Genomic DNA, 19326 nt, shown 5'->3' with positions numbered 1-19326 from the left:
TAAGCGTATTTTAAATGATACATAATTTTGTGATCTAAACAAATATTTTAGTACCCAGATTAAAGAAGGTAAACCTGTAAGTATAGGTGGTTTTTAAAAGGGCTGTTTTATTATGAGAATCATCTTATGTAAAAATAACAAAACCAAACATTTAAAACCATTAAATAATTTGCCATTTTACATGAGGAAATTTACAAGATCACTTTTATCATATTAAAAACATTTCAAATAGTAGCTTTCTGCTTATCATTAAAAAAATCATTAAAGATATATTACCTTGCTTCTGACGTTTTATTATCCTTTCATTTGTTCTTTCACCAATTTGTAGTTTCTTTGAAGACATTTTATATTCTTTTTTTCCAATTAATTCCTTCAAAACAAAAAGATACCTAGGTTTTATTTTAAAACTACTACCTAAACATGATCTGAAGCATTTTCATAGTATGCATCAAGCATACAAATTTCTAGGTACTTACAGTTCCATAAATTTCATTAGTGGACCCAGTCAGAAACCCACTTGCTAGACCTTGAGCGCTACAAGCAACATCTGGGTATCCATTATCTTACATATTTTCTATATTAATTTAATACTTTGTGGTTTTTCAAGTGCTTTTAAAAATATGCTTTATTTAAGCTTTACTCTAAAAGCTAAAACTTTTATTGTTGCCTACATTTTTTCATTGAGAGACAGGGAAAATAAATATCAAGACATTCAGTCCCCAAGTTAATGAAAAGCTGATACTTGAAAAACAGAATTCATGGCCTGGCGTGGTGGCTCATGCCTATAATCCCAGCACTTTGGGAGGCTGAGGTGGGTGAATCACAAGGTCAGGAGTTTGAGACCACCCTGGCCAATATGGTAAAATCCCATTTCTACTAAAAATACAAAAATTACCCAGGCGTGGTGGCGCACGCCTGTAGTCCCAGCTACTTGGGAAGCTGAGGTAGGAGAATCACTCGAACCCAGGAGGTGGAGGTTGAGGCAGGAGAATCACTTGAACCCAGGAGGCGGAGGGTGCGGTAAGCCAAGATCACGCCACTGCACTCCAGCCTGGGCAACAGAGGGAGACTCCATCTCAAAAGAAAAAAAAAACAACCAGAATTCATGTCCCTGATATGGTCACAAACCTTTTCAGTAGTAAATCACCCCTCTAAATATCAGCTTGTACTATACAGTGTACAATAAAGCCTTACCTGATTAGATAAGTCATCTCCTCCTCCATTTTGAATAGTATTATTTATTTGGTCATCTGGGAACCTTAATGTTGGTTTATTTTGGCAATTACTGTGGCACATGTTTAATTCTGTAGCTCCTGGCGACTCACTGTGCTTATTACTCTTCAGTTCTATAAGTACAAAGATGGAGATTTCAATAAATGGTTATATAAAAGGTAAGCTGCTTTTCTACATGAAGAATTAACTTTGAGGCTAGGTGTGGTGGCTCACGCCTGTAATCCCAGCACTCTGGGAGGCCAAGGGAGGAGGACTGCTTGAGCCCAGGAGTTCAAGACTAGCCTAGACAAAATAGTGATATACTGATTCTACAAAAAATAAAAGGTTGGTGCATGCCTATGATCCCAGATACTTGGGAGCCTGAGGTGGGAGGATCGCTTGGGCCAGGGAGGCCGAAGCTGCAGTGAGCCGTGATTGTGCCACTGTACTCCAGCCTGGGTGACAGAGCAACACCCTGTCTCAGAAATAATAATGATAATCTGTCTAATCCCTCTGTCATAAATATTTGTTATAATTTGACTAGGATATAAAGCAATTTTATTTGGACAGAATCACTCTGTATAGGGCTATATTTTGTTCAAATCACTTTTTTTCCTTCAAAAAAAATTTTAAAAAGCCTAGACAGCCATATTATTCATGACCATCTGTTTTGGATCTTCTTAGTCACATCTAAAGACAAAATAGTAAGGTTAATCCATTTTGTAAATAAAAATTCCTGTTCATCCTAACTGCACATCAACTACATAGAAAGCTAATAACTGTTCCTCTTCTATTTCTTCATGTATGTAGTTAATGTAAGTTAATGTATCAACTAGCTTGTGTACTCCAATGTATAACTAAATTTCTGTAATTAAAATTTTGAGCAAAACTAAATTATACAGTATATAATATATGCTCAACAGTTACTAAGCTGGAATTCTAGGTAAGTTAAAACAGATTCATAAAAAGTATAAAAACATTTTTGTTATTCTTCTAGAAGCTATACTTTAAAGGTGTACTGATTAGTCCTTGCTCCTGAAAATATTACCATATAATGAAGGAGGCTTCTATTATGATAGGTCATTTATCATATACTCTGGTAAGTGTAATAACAGAGATAGAGTGCTTTAAGAGTAATAATATGATATAGAAGTACTTTTTAGGCAAATCATTAAAACACATACATAAAATTACATTATCTTAAATTAACACAGGTTGGTACCTTTACATAATCTTAGCTATATAATGTTAGTTGTGGTTTTGTTTTCTTCATGCAAAGTGCAATAATAACAAAATTAATAACAGCTCCAACCAACTACCACACAAAATAACTTATGTGATATGAAGATAGTGTCTAACAGTTTCATTAAACAAAGATTTAATGAATCACACTAGAAAAATGATATAATCCTAACAGAATACATTAATATTTGCCCCTAAACTAAGATCGCTGGGGGTGGGAGGGGCAGGAATCATGCCTTATTCATCTCTAAGTTCCTAAAACTTAACAGACCAAGGTTCACGGAAAGCACTTTTAAAATGTTGACACCAGGTGCTATGTTCATGTCTATAATCTCAGCACTTTGAGAGGCCAAGGTGGGAGGACTGCTTGAGGCCAGGAGTAGGAGACCAGCCTGGGCAACATAGTAGAACCCCATCTCTACAAGAAATAAAAAAGAAACCAAGTGCAGTACTATATGCCGAGAGTCCCAGCTACTCTGGAGGCTGAGGTGGGAGGATTACTTGAACCCAAGAGGTCAAGGCTGCAGTGAGCCATGATTGCACCACTGTATTTCAGCCTGGGAGACAGAGCAAGACACTGTCTCCAAAAAAAAAAAAAAAAAGCTGAGTGATTTTCCTATGGACACAGCTGGTAAGCTGGTATGTAAAACAGTTATCAAACTTTAGTCTTTTAAATTTTTATTCATTTCTCTTGCCAATAGCTTTCTTAAATACTTTACTGATAATATTCGCAATTAAAAACAAATCCCTAATAAGTGCTGGCTCTAAGTGAAATGGGGCACAGGAAGAGATAAGAACCAAGACTAAAGACTAACAAATGATTAAAAGTGAGATACACTGTTAAGGATTCTCTTGTTTTAGGAGTAAAAAAGTAGAGAGCAGGTGCTGAAGCCCCAAGGTTCCAGCATACTCAAGATGCTCAAGCAATATGCCTAATTTAGGGAAAATAGGATGACTTTTGATAAAAAGAGGAAGGGTTCAGAAGGAACTAGGGCAATGGTAAGTGACTTTTTGCTAGCTCTGGGGAAGCAGCCATCTGCATATTTAATTTATTCCTTTCTCTGCATTAGAAAGGATAAGCAAAGTTTCAAGGGTGGAAGTTCAAATGGGGGTTGAGGAGTGGTTAGAATAGGATACAGGTACATTTATATCCAGTATGGTGCTATGTTTTTGGCAGGATTCCTGAACTCTTTTTCAAGTTTTGGAAGTTCTGTAAAGCTCTTAGTTACAAGGTTAAGGCAAAATCAGCAGAAATGTTTACAACTTATTTTAGTAACTTTTACTCATCTATATTGTTTAGAAACAGCTGTAAGTTAATGTGCATACATTTTTACACAGGTGAAGCAGATTATAGTGATGGCAAACAGCTGACACAAAACAGTTCTGCTCTGGCAAGTTGGTTTCCTTATTAAAAAAGAGAAAAAAAAAAAACAGTTCTGCAATCTATCCTTATAGCAACAGTCATTCAAGAAAACCATTTTCTTGAATTCCATTTCCTCCATGAAAGGAAACAGATTTTGCCTATTTGGAGCAATGAAATTTAGTACAAAAATAATATATGTCTTTACAACAGGTTTGCAGTAGGTTGGCAGCTTAAATACTTTGGGTCAAGGAAATTAAAAGAACAATCATCTTTCATTAATATGTTTACCAGTGTTCTTTGGTATTCTGATTAATAAAAAGGTAATTATTATTATTATTATTTTTTGAGACAGCGTCTCACTCTGATGCCCAAACTGGAGTCTTGTAGCACAAACATGGTTCATTGCAGCCTCAACCATCTGAGCTCAAGCAATCCTCCCACTTTAGCCTCTCAAGAAGATGGGAACACAGGCATGTGCTACCATGTGTGGCTAATTTTTTTGACTTTTAGTAGAGACAGGGTCTTGTCATGTTATCCAGGGTGACCTTGAACTCCTGAGCTCAAGCGATCCTTGCACTTCAGTCTCCCAAAATGCTGGGATTACAGGCATAAGTTATTGGGCCCAGCCAAAGGTGAACTTTGATGAAGCAAGCTGAATACTGACCACGATTAATTGGTATTATAGTTACTTCTCACTTAGTAGTGAAGAAGCATGAATGTGGGGGCAGTATAAGTCAAAGAACACAATACTATACACATTATAAACCATAAATAATTTAGACCATGTAAGAACTTACCACTGTACCAACAGAGAAGTAAAGACAAAACATACCCAAGTCATCACCATCAAAATTATGAGTGGTGGTGGCTCTTTGAACGGTACCTGTTTGGTTTTCTCGTGCATCATTTTCATGTTTCATTGATTTTCTTATGTCATGAACAGATCTTCCAATTTTCTGTTTTCGTTTCGTCTTCTCCCTGTTCTTTTCACCAGCCCTAAAAACAATTATATTATTTTTCCTTAATACTGATTCTCAAAAAAACAAAACAAAATCTTCATAAACAAATAAAAACCCCTCCCATAAAGCTCTTTCCACCCAGGCAGGGTATCTTTAATCTTACATTATTAATCCTTCATGGCTTCCACTCCCTTCCTTCACAAACAACTGAGGTGTAACATCTTAAGTCAAAGGACTCAAATATGATCTGCAAACTGCTTCCCACTATATGCTCTTAAAATTCCTACTTAAACTGATATTACAGGACAACTGCCAGTTGCCTGTTTTTGTAAATGAAGTTTATTAAAACACTGCCATGCTAATTCATGTATATACTATCTATGGTTGCTCTTCTGCTACAATGGCAGAGTTGAATAGCTGCAATAGAGGCAACATGCCCGCAAGAATATTATCTTTACAGAATATGCCCTTTAAAGAAAAAAAAATGCCAGCCTCTGTTATCAATTATTATATTTGTGCTGTGATTAAGTTTAAAGTCTGTATCCCTTATGAGTTCCACAGGGCAAGAATAAATCAAATTCTTTTTTCACCAGCATCAACTAGATAGAGTGTCTATAAAGTAGCAGACACTCCATAACTACTGAGAAAATGAATGAAAAAAAGAAGGAAGAACTGCACATTAGTATTTAATAACTGCATGCCTTTTGAAGGGTAAATGATTAAGAATTACTCTTTGACATATGTCAAAAATTTTATTTTCCTTTGAGATTTACTAAATTTGACATAAGTTCTAGTAAAATGTTATTGCTTCTGAAATGCTTCACAGACCAAAGCAAACTTCAAAGCTGGCATTTCGGCCAGGTGCAGTGGCTCAGTCCTGTGATCCCAGCACTTTGGGAGGCTGAGGCAGGTGGATCACGAGGTCAGGAGATCGAGACCGCCCTGGCTAACATGGTGAAACCTCGTCTCTACTAAAAATACAAAAAAAATTAGCCAGGCGTGGTGGTGGGCGCCTGTAGTCCCAGCTACTCGGGAGGCTGAGGCAGGAGAATGGCATGAATCTGGGAGGTGGAGCTCACAGTGAGCTGAGATCCTGCCACTGCACTCCAGCCTGGGCGACAGAGTGAGACTCCATCTCAGATAAAAACAAAACAAAACAAAAAAAATGGCATTTCAAACAAATATCTAAAATAGGTGCATTTAACTAAATGTAAATTGTACCTCAGGCCAGGCACAGTGGCGCATGCCTGTAATCCCAACACTTTGGGAGGCTGAGGCAGGTGGATCGCTTGCAGCCAGGAGTTCGAGACCAGCCTGGCCGTCATGGTGAAACCCTATCTCTATTAAAAATACAAAAATTAGCTGGACATGGTGGCACACACATAATTAAATGTAAATTATGCACACACATAATAAAATGTAAAGGTATCTCAATAAAGTTGACTTCTAAAAACATAAAACAACATTTTACCTTAACTGTTCCAGAAAATTATCAATGTGTTCTTTCCAATTTTCTGGAAATCCAAACATAAATTTCCTTATGAGATAATTTGGATACCCTATTTAAGGATAAACAACAACAAAAAAAGTATTTAAAAGCCTAGAATTTTAAAGAGATATAATTAATTCATTAAATAATTCAAGAAATATGCACTTATTGCTTAATATGCACCAGGTACTATTATAGATATTCAGAATTCAGCAGTAAACAAAGCAGACAAAAACTCCTATTCTCATGCAACTTGCCTTCTAATGTGTAAAAAAAAGCTAACCAATAAGTACAATATCTTGTTTGTTAGATGGTCATGCAGGGACGGGTGGATAGGTGTATTGATATGTTCATGGGGGAGTAGAGGGGTGAACAGCAATTTATAAAAGGATAATCAGGGAAGTCTTCAATGAAATAGCATCATTTGAACAAACTGATTGAGCTATGTAGTAATATGGGGTTAGAATACTGGAAACAAAACATAAAGTGCAGGGCAAGAGTATACCTGGCCTGTTTGAAACAATTGAAGTGGCATAAGGAGGGGTTAGAACTTGGGAGGCCACTCACATGGGCAACAGAGACAGTAAGCAGCATGAGAGATTATAATATAAGGCCTTAGAGTCATTTTATAGAACTGGCCATTTACCTTGGCCAAGATGAGAAGCTATGGAAAGATTCCAAGCAGAGGGGCTACAGGATCTAATTTATTTAACAGGACTGCTAAAGCAAACTGCTATTTTGAGAAGAGCCTGTGGAAGAGCGAGGGGAGAAAGAATGAGACCAGTTAGGAGGCCACTGTAATGATCCAGAGAAATTATGAGGAAAGTCTGGACTATAGTGATGCTACAGAGGTCTCAGTTTGGGATATATTTTGGAGATATATTAATAGGATGTACTGACCCACACACTGATGTGGGTATGACAGAAATGGAGAATTTAAGGATGCCTCCAAGAATTCTGGCTACTGACACATGGAAAGATGGGGAAGACTATCAGTTTAGCAAATATAAGGGAAAAGATCAGGTTTTAGATATACTAAGTTTGAAATGCCTACAGACATCCTAGTGAAGATGTCAAATAAACAGAGGGAAAATGAATTGGGTACTAACGGGAGAGGTCTTGCTTTGAGATATAAAATTCACATTCATCATCACATAAATTATATTTACAGACTAAAAGGAATCAGCACACCACAGAGTGTATTAAGAGCCCCAAGCTACCCCATTATTAGAAAAAATGGAGAAATACACAAAGAAACTAAGAAGGAACAGTTAGTGAGGCAGCATAGAAATTGGAATATGGTATTAGAGAAGCTAAGTATTTCAAAAAGGTAAGTATGATTAACTCTGTTAAGTGTATACTGAATGTAGCAATATGGAGGCCACTGGTGACTTTGATACGGGTTGTTCTGGTGCAGAACCGGAGGTTAAAGAGAGTTCAAGAAAAAAAAATGGAAGAAAATTCAAGAGAAATTAGATTTACAGAAAAACAAACTATATGAGTTGTTTTGCTATAAATGAGAGCAATACTGGCTAAAAGGAGAAATGTGGTTAAAAGAGAAATTAAAAAAAAAAAAAAGGAGAAGGGAGTGTTACTGGAATAACGTCCTTGAGTAAAAGAGAAAATGAGAGCTAGTGTACAAATGGAGAGGCTGACAGGCAGTAATGTGCTAGTTCATCCATAATAAAAGCGGGTGCTGATCCAAGCAGGTGAGTAGATGTGGTAAAGAAATATCCTTCTGATTGTTCCTCTTGCTCAGGTGCTCTGCCCACTCCCCTACTTTGCCCACCTGAGAGAGGGTAAAAAGGAGGTGGTATTGGAGATTTCTCAAAATATGAAGGAGTCATCAGGAAGGATGGGAGAGTGAATGAATTAGGGAAATATGGTAGGATACCAAGCAGCACCAAGAAACCACTAAGGGACTGTAACTTGTTGCTAGTAAACATAAATTTAGACTACTTGGATGTGTTTTTCTCCAGTTATATTCAGCTGTGTGTAAGGCATAGGTAGAAAATCAGGTTATACCAGGACTGGGGTTGTACCAGGTAGGTTCAACAAAGAGAGGAATCAGGGAGTTAAATTATATTCTTATAACATAATTCCTTGTAAATAAGGAGTATTTCATTTGATATTTTAAAACTCACACAAATTAGGCTGGGCGCAGAGGCTCACACCAGTAATCCCAGCACTTTGGGAGGCTGAGGTGGGCGGATCACCTGAGGTCACAAATTCAAGACCAGCCTGGCCAACATGGTGACACTGTCTCAAAAATCAGCTGGGCGTGGTGGCACACGCCTGTGGTCCCAGCTACTCAGGAGGCTGAGGCACAAGTAATCGCTTGAACTCAGGAGGTAGAGGTTGCAGTGAGCTGAGATCACACCACTACACTCCAGCCTGGGCAATGGAGCAAGACTCCAAAAAAAAAAAAAAAATTTCCCAAACCTCTTAACACTTCTGTGTCCATTCCCTGGGGGTGTATGTGGATCCTGTGCATGAAAAGGACTGGCCACAGGAAACCACGGGTGTTGTTGCAGGCTTATTTATCCACAGCTACTTGCAGTTGCTATTGCATCATTTTTTTGTGCCATGTTGGAAGTGGTCATGCACAGAACCAGGCTGGTGAAACCCTGTCTCTACTAAAAATACAAAAATTAGTTGGGCACGGTGGCAGGACCCGTAGTCGTAGTCCCAGCTACTCAGGAGGCTGAGGCAGGACAATCACACTTGAATCCCAGAGGTGGAGGTTGCAGTGAGCCGAGATTGTGCCACTGCACTCCAGCCTGGGAGATAGAGCAAGACTCCATCTCCCCCCAAAAAAAAAAATCACATAACTTACTAGAAATTGTCAGTAAGAGTGATAAAAATCAGAGAAAATTACCAATTTTATACAAGTTTTACATAATATTAGTTTTAATTTTTAGTTTTGATTTATTCGTAATTATAAAATACATAATTAAAAAGTTAAAAAATGTGTATTACTGTGAGAAACATGATTAACTACTTTACTTCTTAAAATAACTTATCAATAATGACAGTCATTTACCTGCTTCTTTCATGGAAATTTGGTCTATCATGCCTTTTAATATATAAATGTTGCCTGATATAGTCCTAAGTTTGTTGTGCTCAATCCGCTCTATAATCACATTACTGTGCCAATATATGTTAGTGATGTCTCTAGGAAAAAAAATAGTTTTGGTAGGGTCAAATATTCATATAGAAATTTCTAACAGAAAATAATTTTACACTCTAGCTACAGCAACACTAACAATGTTGTTAGTCTAATTACAAATATTTGACGGCCAAACATTAAAGCAAAACTCAACTGCTTGGCTATTGTAATCCCAATATTGTACCAAAAAAAAACTATACTGTGGCCAAACCATGTCCCTTCTATAAAATATTATTAGTAAGGGAGCAGAGGCCTTGTCTCAGTATCTGATGCTGGCAATAAATACTTGCAGCTTCAGCTTAACTGATGCTAAGCTTCCAAAGGATGATCTCCCTGTCCCTCTCCTTCAGGGTCTATACTGTGTTAGCTTTTATGCAGAAAAGCAGATTGGATCCAGCTAATCTAGTGTTTTTTCACCCTCGCTATACAGCCAAATGTTTTTACCTTTCACTTTGGAAGGTACCAAAAGAGGTTTAAGTGGGGAAAAAAGAAATTACCATATAAAATCACTGACCCATAAATCTATTCTTCATATTTCTTTAAAGAATAAATATGAAATAGAAAAAAATATGAAGATGTATTAGATAAATGATGAATACTGTCCCATTCATCAGGTAACTGATAATAATAAACATACTAATGATAAGCATGACGAATAAGGATATCAAGTTACTTTTCTTTGGTCAACTAGGATTAAACTCATACATTATAACTTAATACAGTATTACTTCAATTCTTTTTTGCTTTAATTACTTATTTAAGAAACATTTAAATAACATTCTAAAAGCACTGTTCTCTAGCCTTTCATTTAATCCTCAGCACAGCTAACAAGGTAAGTAATACAATTATCCACATTGCACAGATGAAGAAACTGAGACTGACGGGATAAATAACTTGCCCAGGTAATACAGATAGTAGGCAGCAGCAATGGAATTCCAACAAAGGCAATCTACACTGCATCTTTAATAGTAAGGAAATGTGCACAAAGCAGACAGATAAAGAATGGACAACACAGATTTTACACATTCAACTTATAAACTTACATAAGTACCTTAAACAGTTATAACTTTTTTTTTTTTTTTTTTTGAGACAGAGTCTCGCTCTGTCACCCAGGCTGGAGAACAGTTATAATATTTCATTACAAATATTTGTAGCACTAAGAAACTGGCCTTGAAGAATAGGAAATGGTGCTAATAGAGAGCAGAATTAGGTAAAGCCCACTTACCTGGTGATGCTCTCACTTTAGGGAGAACCAGAAAGTGCCAGTGATTACTTAATATGTAGCTGTATGGCAAAGTTTTAAGTAATTTTGATTCCTTTTCTGGATCAGTAATTTATATCTGGTTGTCCCAATTTAGATGTAAGAATCTGGACTGAAATGCATGTAGTAAATATTAACTGATCATATATAATTAAGCAGATAATACCAGTCCACTTATTAGCACCTCAGAAAAAAAAAAAAGCACTATACAAATAAACACTGTCACTATTTTAAAAATAACTTGAGTAAACATGCAAAAACAAAAAAGCTGGTAGTAATCAACAGGGCTAGGACCTGCATAGTAATTTTACTTTTTTGCCTTCAGTTCATAACCTTGATAGGTCATTGTTTTGTGGAGGATGCTATTTCTCATGCATCACCTCTTAAGTGCTTACACATAAAGTTTTATTGAAAGAATAATGAAATAGTATACTTACATCAATTTTCCTTCTACACATACAGCAGTATTATTATTGATGCTTTTAATCATCCATTCCTGTAGCTGAACTACCTAATCAGGTACAAAACAAAGAACATATTTCCTGTATTACTTGCAGTACGAGCATTACAAAATTAACTTACAGTAAAAGAAAAAACTTGTCTAAGTAATCCAAATATTCCTTAGTGCCATCGATGTAAGATTCACATTCTATTCTAAATAGCAATAGGTAAAATTCTTGTACACAATGAAACAGAAAAGAATGAATTCAGGTTGTACTGCATTTGTTTTACAATCAAGAAGCAATTATACTTCAAATATTCTATTATCAAATCTCAACTGGTGGCCGGGCGCGGTGGCTCAAGACTGTAATCCCAGCACTTTGGGAGGCCGAGACGGGCGGATCACGAGGTCAGGAGATCGAGACCATCCTGGCTAACACTGTGAAACCCCGTCTCTACTAAAAAATACAAAAAACTAGCCGGGCGAGGTGGCGGGCGCCTGTAGTCCCAGCTACTCGGGAGACTGAGGCAGGAGAATGGCGTGAACCCGGGAGGCGGAGCTTGCAGTGAGCTGAGATCCAGCCACTGCACTCCAGCCCGGGCAACAGAGTGAGACTCCGTCTCAAAAAAAAAAAAAAAAAAAAAAAAATCTCAACTGGTGGGGAAAAAAAACCCCAATGTAAAATCCCAAGGTACAGATTAAAACACCAAGTCCTGCAAAAAGCCCAATAACTTGGAGTGAAAAGGAGTCAGCTATGTTTTATCCTTAAAAAATTAGGTTTTTTTTTTTTTTGTAAAGTTTAGACTTGTATTCCAATTTTCTACAAACTAAAAAGGTGACTGCTGGTAATCTAGATTTAACAGCATTTTATTCCAAAGTAAACATCTGAATAGCTCAGAGAACTCCTTATCATCTTACTACAAGTAAAATATCATTCTAATGGAACACATTTTATGACAATCTATGCAAAGAAATTCTTATATATACAATTCATAAAATTTAAAATTGAACTACTTTTGATAAGAATAAAGTCAAAATGTATGGAATAATTTGAGTAGCAATTTATTATATATAAAGTTACACATTTACAAATAAAAACAAATTCTCTAGCTGTAGTTTTATACTGAATCAGGAAAAAACATTAAAATGGGACAGTCTTTGTTATGGCACACGTCAATTACGTTCATTTAAAAAATTATAAATGACGGCTGGGGACAGTTGCTTAAACCTGTAATCTCGGAACTTTGGCAGGCCAAGTCGGAAGGAACGTTTGAGCCTCGCATTTCAAGACCAGCCTGGGCAACATAGTAAGATTCCACAAAAAATTTAAAAAATTAGCTGGGTGTGGTGATACACGTCTATAGTCCCAGCTACTGGAGAGGCAGAGGTGGGAAGATCACTTGAGCCTCGGCTACAGTGAGCCTCAACAGATGACGGAACAAGACCCTCAAGAAGCAAATACATCAAAATAAAAAATTATAAGTAGGATGGTTTGTAAGCCGTGGGTCTCAGTAGTAATGGCGAGGGGATCCACCATCTTGTCTTACCCTCACCCAAGACACAGATATGGCTTCTGTTTTTAAGCCCCTTTTAAATGTTTCTTTCTGAAAAAAGTAAAAAATTATAGGTAGGACTTGGAGAAGCAGCAGTAAATACTACTCTCTTTTTACCTTCTCCCACATTTGGAACTACCTGAGATATATCAACGCACCAGTCAGATGGAGATAATAATCCTGTACCATACTATTATACTGTTTATATAAGATATCAAAATGTTCATTCATTATTCATTCAACAAGTATTTGTTGAGTTCTACACAATGTTTTAGATAATGGAGATTCAGTGAGAAACTAAACAGCTGCCTCTCTTAGGTTCAACATTCTTGTGTGTGTGTTGGGGTGGGAGGTGGAGGCAAGCAGGATAATGGCATCTAAACAAATATGAAAATGTCAGGTGGTGATAATTACTATGAAAAATAAATATAAGGTATTAGACAAATGAGGTGCTTTTTAAGACAACAGTCAGAAAACGTCTACGAAGAGAGAACTGAATAAAGTGAGGAATGAGTCACATGGGTATCAGCAAGAAGATTCTTCTAAGCACAGAGAGTTAGCGCAAAGACCCAGGTAGGCAGCATGGAAGGCATAATATGAAAGGAGTAAGTGAGAGGGAATAAGTGGTGAGGCTGGAGATCTCCAGGATTAACTAAGTACAGCTCCATAAACCATGGTAAAGGCTTAGTGTTTTCTATTGAGATGACAAGTTACTGGAGGATTCTGAACAGAATGACAACATTTGATATTTTAAGGGACTGTTGGGTAGAGACAAGACTATATCAAGATTTTAGCTTCTGTCTGGAAAAAGGAGAAAAAGGAGAAAAGCAATACTGGAAGCAGTGAGACCACTAGGCTATGACAGTCATCCCTGGACTAGGAGGTAGTGGTTGAACAGCGAGAAGAGGCCACATTCAGGAGAGTAGAGTCAATGGGATTTCCTCATGGTTTGGATGTGGAGCATCAGAGAAAAACAAGAGTCCAAGATGAATCTAAAATTTTGCCTAAATACTGGGGCCAATGGTATTACAATTGGTACTAATACAGGATAATGGAGAAGGTACGGTAAAGAAATCAAGAATGAGAATCTCATGTTTTCTCACATTTCAAATTTGAGATGCCTATCTGATATCAATAGAAAAGTCATATAGACAACCGCACATGAGTGTAGAGTTGAGAAGAATATTCTGTGCTGGAAACATATTGGAGAGCTATCAGCATAGAGATGGAATTTAAGACTATGACACTGGAAATACAGCCTAGAGAGTGTGTGTAGGTAGAGAAACATTTCTAGGGCTGATTTGCAGTAATTCCAACATTTTTAGGACTGATTCTGGGGAAAGGAAGAGGAAATGGCACAGGGGACTGAGAAGGGATGGCCAGCAATACAGTAGAAAATCAGGAAAGATCCTGGAATACAAAATATAAAGCATAACACTTCTTTAGAAAGACATTTTGGGGCCAGGCGTGGTGGCTCATGCCTGTAATCCCAACACTTTGGGAGGCCGAGGCAGGTGGATTACCTGAGGTCAGGAGTTTGAGACCAGCCTGGCCAACATGGTGAAACCCCCTCTCTACCCAAAATACAAAAAGTAGCTGGGCTTGGTGGCAGGCACCTGTAATCCCAGCTACTTGGGAGGCTGAGGCAGGAGAATCACTTGAACCCGGGAGGTGGAGGCTGCAGTCAACTGAGATTGCACCAATGCACTCCAGTCTGGGCAACAGAGCAAGACTCCATTTCCAAAAACAAAAACAAAAAAAGACATTTTGGGAGCCAAGGTGGGCAGATCACGAGGTCAGGAAATCGAGATCATCCTGACCAACATGGTGAAACCCCGTCTCTACTAAACATACAAGAAATTAGCTGGGTGTGGTGGCGCATGCCTGTAGTCCCAGCTACTCGGGAGGCAGAGGCAGGAGAATCACTTGAACCCTGGAGACAGAGGTTGCAGTGAGCCAACATCATGCCACCGCACTCCAGCCTGACAACAGAGCAAGACTCCATCTCAAAAAAAAAAAAGACATAATAAGATGCCTGTAATCATTAACACTTTGGGAAACTGATGCAGGTGGATCACGTGAGGTCAGGAGTCCGAGACCAGCCTGGCCAACATGGTGAAAACCCGTCTCTACTAAAAAGAGAAATTAGCAGGATGTGGTGTGGCGAGTGCCTCTAATCCCAGCTACTCCAGCTACTCCAGAGGCTGAGGCAGAATCGCTTGAACCCAGCAGGCAGAAGTTATAGTGAGCCAAGATCGCACCACTGCACTCCAGCCTGGATGACAAGAGCAAGACTCTGTCTCAAAAAAAAAAGAAATAAGAATCTGTCACTGGATTTGGTGTTATGGAGATGACTGCTGAACTTGGAAAGGGCAATATTCATAAAATAGTGGATATTTTATGAATAGTCTAAGGTGAAACCTGTTCAAGAGGGAATGGAGAACTTAAAACCATAGACCTCTTTCAAAATGTCTTGCCATATAAAGGGAAACAAAAAATAGTGTAGCAGTTGGAGTTGGACAGGGGATAAAGGAAAGATGGGTCTTTGCATGTTTTTAAAAAATGCAGGCCATGTTTCAACATGTTTATATGTTAATGAGAATAATCCAGGAAAAAAAAAATTGAGGGGGCAATTGAAAGGCCAATGTCCTTACCACCTAAGGTAAAAGGAAATGAATGGGCCCTGAAAAGGAGCATAAATTATTCATCCATTTTAATAGGAGGGAAAAAGCAGAGTATGTGAAAACAGCAGCAGGTAGATTTTCTAATGGGATTATTATGAAGTTCTCAATGAAATGGGAGTGAGAAGATCTGGAGGTTTTAGGAGAGAAAAGGTGAGTTACTCTTCCAGGGAAGTCAGAGAGTAGATTGACAAGTGAAATGTACCAGGACTAATGGGGCAATACTGACAGCCCATTTAAGGTTTGTTGTCAAATTTAAAATGAGATAAGCCAATATGATTGTGTGTTTTGCTCCAGCCACTTTCAGCTGTGAGGTACAGGAATGTACAGTTAAACTTAACCAGGGCTAGCATTTAGCCAGAGGAGGATAAACGGGGAAAAAAGAGAGTTGAGACTTAAAACCTCTAATGGTTATAGTGATGTACTAGCGAAATGAGGACGTGGGAGTTGATGGATGAACGCTGTCTTAGAGGGGTCAGAGTATTGACAGTGAAGGGTAGGGGAACCGTACTAGAGGGGAATGATCTCAACTACAGGAGTTGGCAGTGAGAGAGTGGCATGTTTGAAAAATTCAGTGCATGTTTATTTGGTAATGAGAAGCCACGGGGATGTATACGGTAGAGAGTAAAGGTAGGAGAAAGGTCACTATCAAAAAAAGATGGTTGGATGGATCATCTAAATGACTGTAGATGTAACCAGAGATTATGACAGAAGTAGTAGAGGGAAAACTAACAGGTGTCAAATACTTAGAAATGCAAGGTCATGACTAGGAGGTTGTGTTACAGATGAATACAACTGGTAAAGTCTTACGGCATGTGCTTCAAAGAAGCTTTAGAGAGAAGGAAGAAAAAACTGCCTGAAGTAGCAATGAGGAGCAAGAGAGATACACCTTATGTCATCTCTAGGTCCAATGGAACGTGGGATATGAGAGAAAAAGGAGCCACCACTTGAGTGGGTTGTTTGTAGAAGCCACATTTTAGTTAGAGCAGGGTAAGGAATCTTCATAGAAGACTGGCAGTAAAACATTTTGCTGATGACATAACTGGAGTTCAAAAGGACACAACGTAAGGTATGGAGAGTTAGGTATGAGTGAGAAATTGAGATAGAATTAGTGGATGTACAGAATTAAATAGGGATAAGAGTTTTGGGAAGCTTGGACTTCTTGTGGTAACTGAGATAAACAGCACTATAGAGATGATTAAATTAGTACTGTGGGGCCTCTTAGAACAGTTTGTCTTCAAACTTTTTTGCTTAACCCATCTCACATATTTTTAACTCAACATCTAAAACTTCTCATTAAAAGTTTTAAATATTTTCAGACCAGGCATGGTGATTCACACCTGTAATCCTAGCACTTTGGGAGGCTAAGGCAGGCAGATTGCCTGAGTTCAGCCTGGGCAACATGGTGAAACCCCGTCTCTACTAAAATACAAAAAAAAAAAAAACCATTTAGCCGGGCATGGAAGCATGCGCCTGTAGTCCCAGCTACTCAGGAGGCTGAGGCAGGAGATTTGCACGAACCTGGAAGGCGGAGGTTGCAGTGAGCTGAGATTGCGCCACTGCACTCCAGCCTGGGAGACAGAGTGAGACTCCAAAATAAATAAACAAATAAAATAAATAAATAGATAGATAGATAGATAAAGTTTACATATTTTCAAATAATGGGATTTCTAGTGAATATATTGAGATATAAAACCATAACCGGTATGTCACTCTTTAAAATTTAGATGGCTACAAGGGAGGCTTAAGTGGGAGGATTGCTTGAACCCAAGAGGCCAGCCTGGGCAACAGAGTAAGGCCTCATCTAAAAAATTATTAATTAAAATTTAGATGGAATTTATACACCATCTCAATTTGATAACCACCATCATATATTTAAGAATTAATGGCTGGATGCCGTGGCTCATGCTTTTAATCCTGGCACTTTGGGAGGCCAAGGCGGGAGGACCACTTGAGGTGAGGAGTTAGAGATCAGCTTGGCCAGCACGGTGAAACTCCGCCTCTATGAAAACACAAAAATTAGCTGGGCATGATGGCAGGTGCCTGTAATCCCAGCTACTCAGGAGGGTGAGGTAGGAGAATCGCTTGAACCCAGAAGTGGAGGTTGCAGTCAGCCAAGATCGTGCCATTGTGCTCCAGCCTGGGTGACAGAAGAAGACTCTTGCTCAAAAATAAATAAATAATTAATGGGCAAACCTTTAACAATTGGAAATTTTACACTGCATCTTCCTCCTTAAGCTTGTATTTCCATTCTACTTCCTTCAGAGAATTTGTCCTAATGTAACAGTTCAATGCTCTGAAGTCTTTTATTGATTACTCTATTTAGGAAAAATTCTCAAATCTTCAGATGCTACAGTTCCTTTCTATCTTAATTGATCTAACTATTTTAATAGTACCGTATCAGAAAAAAAGAGTAGGAATGAATTCAATGTTCATCACCAAAGGGAACAGGTAAATTATTGAAGACTACACAATTAGTAATAGAGCAAGATAAGACTTAACACGTGGCTCTTCTTACATTCAACTCACTGTTCTTTTCACTATGTCACACTGTCACTGCAGTAAATAATAAAACATGATAATGAAGACACTGTTAATAATGAAGCATACAGGTTCAAATCCTAGCTAGAAACAAAAAAAATAATGAGAGAACATTAAAAGCTCAAGCTCTTGAAGAATGGGGTAAAAATAGAAATAAATATCTGTCTTAGAAGTTTTCCCACCTGATTTTTCTTAACTTCATTTGTAACAGTTTGAAATATTCTTGGAGAAAGTTTTGAAACATTTCTTTTTGACCTCCGAGGTATTGTTATATGAAGTCTTGGTGTTGCGAGTACAATTTTACATGTATCTTTCGTGGAACCTGGAAGACCTGTCTCCCCAGGCACTGTTTTGTCATTTCCTTCCTTAACTTCCTGTTGTGAAGTCCCTTCTGTTGTCCTCTCACTATCAGAAACCATTAACAGACTGCCATTTTTAATAGGAACACAATTAGTACTGAGAGTCTCAGCATTAGTATTTTGAAATTGTTCATCAGCAGAATCAATGCCTTCTAAAACAAACATGTCCTTTTTGGACCCAGTGGTTGCAACTACATTCTCCTTTGAGTGAAGAATTTCTTTAGCCAACTGAGCTCTAGTTAATATCTTCCTTGGGGCTTCTGTAGCCAAAAAATTTTCCTGTTCTTGGTTCCGAGTTGGAAGTTCTGCAAAAAATACAAAACAAAACAAAACAAAAAAATTATATAAGGATCATAGGAAACTAAGAGATAAATTTAGGTTAGGAATGTTCCACCCTCCTGCCCAGTCTTTCTCTGAGTGTCTCTTTTACGATTCAAGCTTTTGTCTACAGCCAAAGTTTAATGCCCACACAAGGAAAATAATTACCTAGAACATTTAACTATATATTTAAGTAACAAACTAAAAACAAACCAAAAATAGTTTACCGTAAGTTAAATTGTGCAGTGGTGCTTTCTTTTCCTGCTGGCACTGAATCTTTTGTTTGACTGGGAGGAAAATATCATTATTTGATGATCCTAGAGGAACTCCTTGGACCGAGGCTAAGGTTTTATTTTTTAAAGAAAGAAGAAGTTGAATTGTATTAGTCACTAAGAAAAAAACATATTTTAAAATTCTTGAAATAAAGACACTTAGATTTAGTAATGATCAGATCAATATAGTACTTTCGCAATATATGACAGTTACATATATTTTTATATTTTTGGCTGTATTATCTTCTAATACCTTTACCCCATTCTCTATACCAACATTACGGTGAGGAATAATTTTTTAAAACCTTCTCCAAGACACAACCCGCCAGCTCTAGACAAAAGTATTAGACTTAGAAACCTAGAGATCTGGAATTCTGGTGCTGCCACAAATTGGATATGTATATGTTAAGATTACAATATAAAGTTTCACCCAGTCTTGAAAATTCCGATTCTGTTTCTGGTTGC

General features: G+C 37.8%; 1 protein-coding gene across 1 annotated transcript in view; it reads right to left on the bottom strand.

Moving 5' to 3' along the window:
• MIS18BP1 (MIS18 binding protein 1) overlaps nt 1-19326 on the bottom strand; it is a 56272-nt gene that overhangs the window by 25572 nt on the left and 11374 nt on the right. The window contains exons 3-10 of the mRNA XM_023222632.2: nt 18817-18930; nt 18095-18576; nt 11133-11206; nt 9309-9439; nt 6248-6335; nt 4701-4813; nt 1195-1346; nt 277-370 (exon numbers count right to left, since the gene is read on the bottom strand). Of these exons, the coding sequence (XP_023078400.2) occupies nt 277-370; nt 1195-1346; nt 4701-4813; nt 6248-6335; nt 9309-9439; nt 11133-11206; nt 18095-18576; nt 18817-18930 (1248 nt within the window). The remainder of the gene's footprint in view (nt 1-276; nt 371-1194; nt 1347-4700; nt 4814-6247; nt 6336-9308; nt 9440-11132; nt 11207-18094; nt 18577-18816; nt 18931-19326) is intronic.

Source organism: Piliocolobus tephrosceles, chromosome 6 (assembly GCF_002776525.5).
Source record: "Piliocolobus tephrosceles isolate RC106 chromosome 6, ASM277652v3, whole genome shotgun sequence".
NCBI classification, from domain to species: Eukaryota; Metazoa; Chordata; class Mammalia; order Primates; family Cercopithecidae; genus Piliocolobus; species Piliocolobus tephrosceles.
This window is presented reverse-complemented; position numbering and strand designations above follow the sequence as displayed.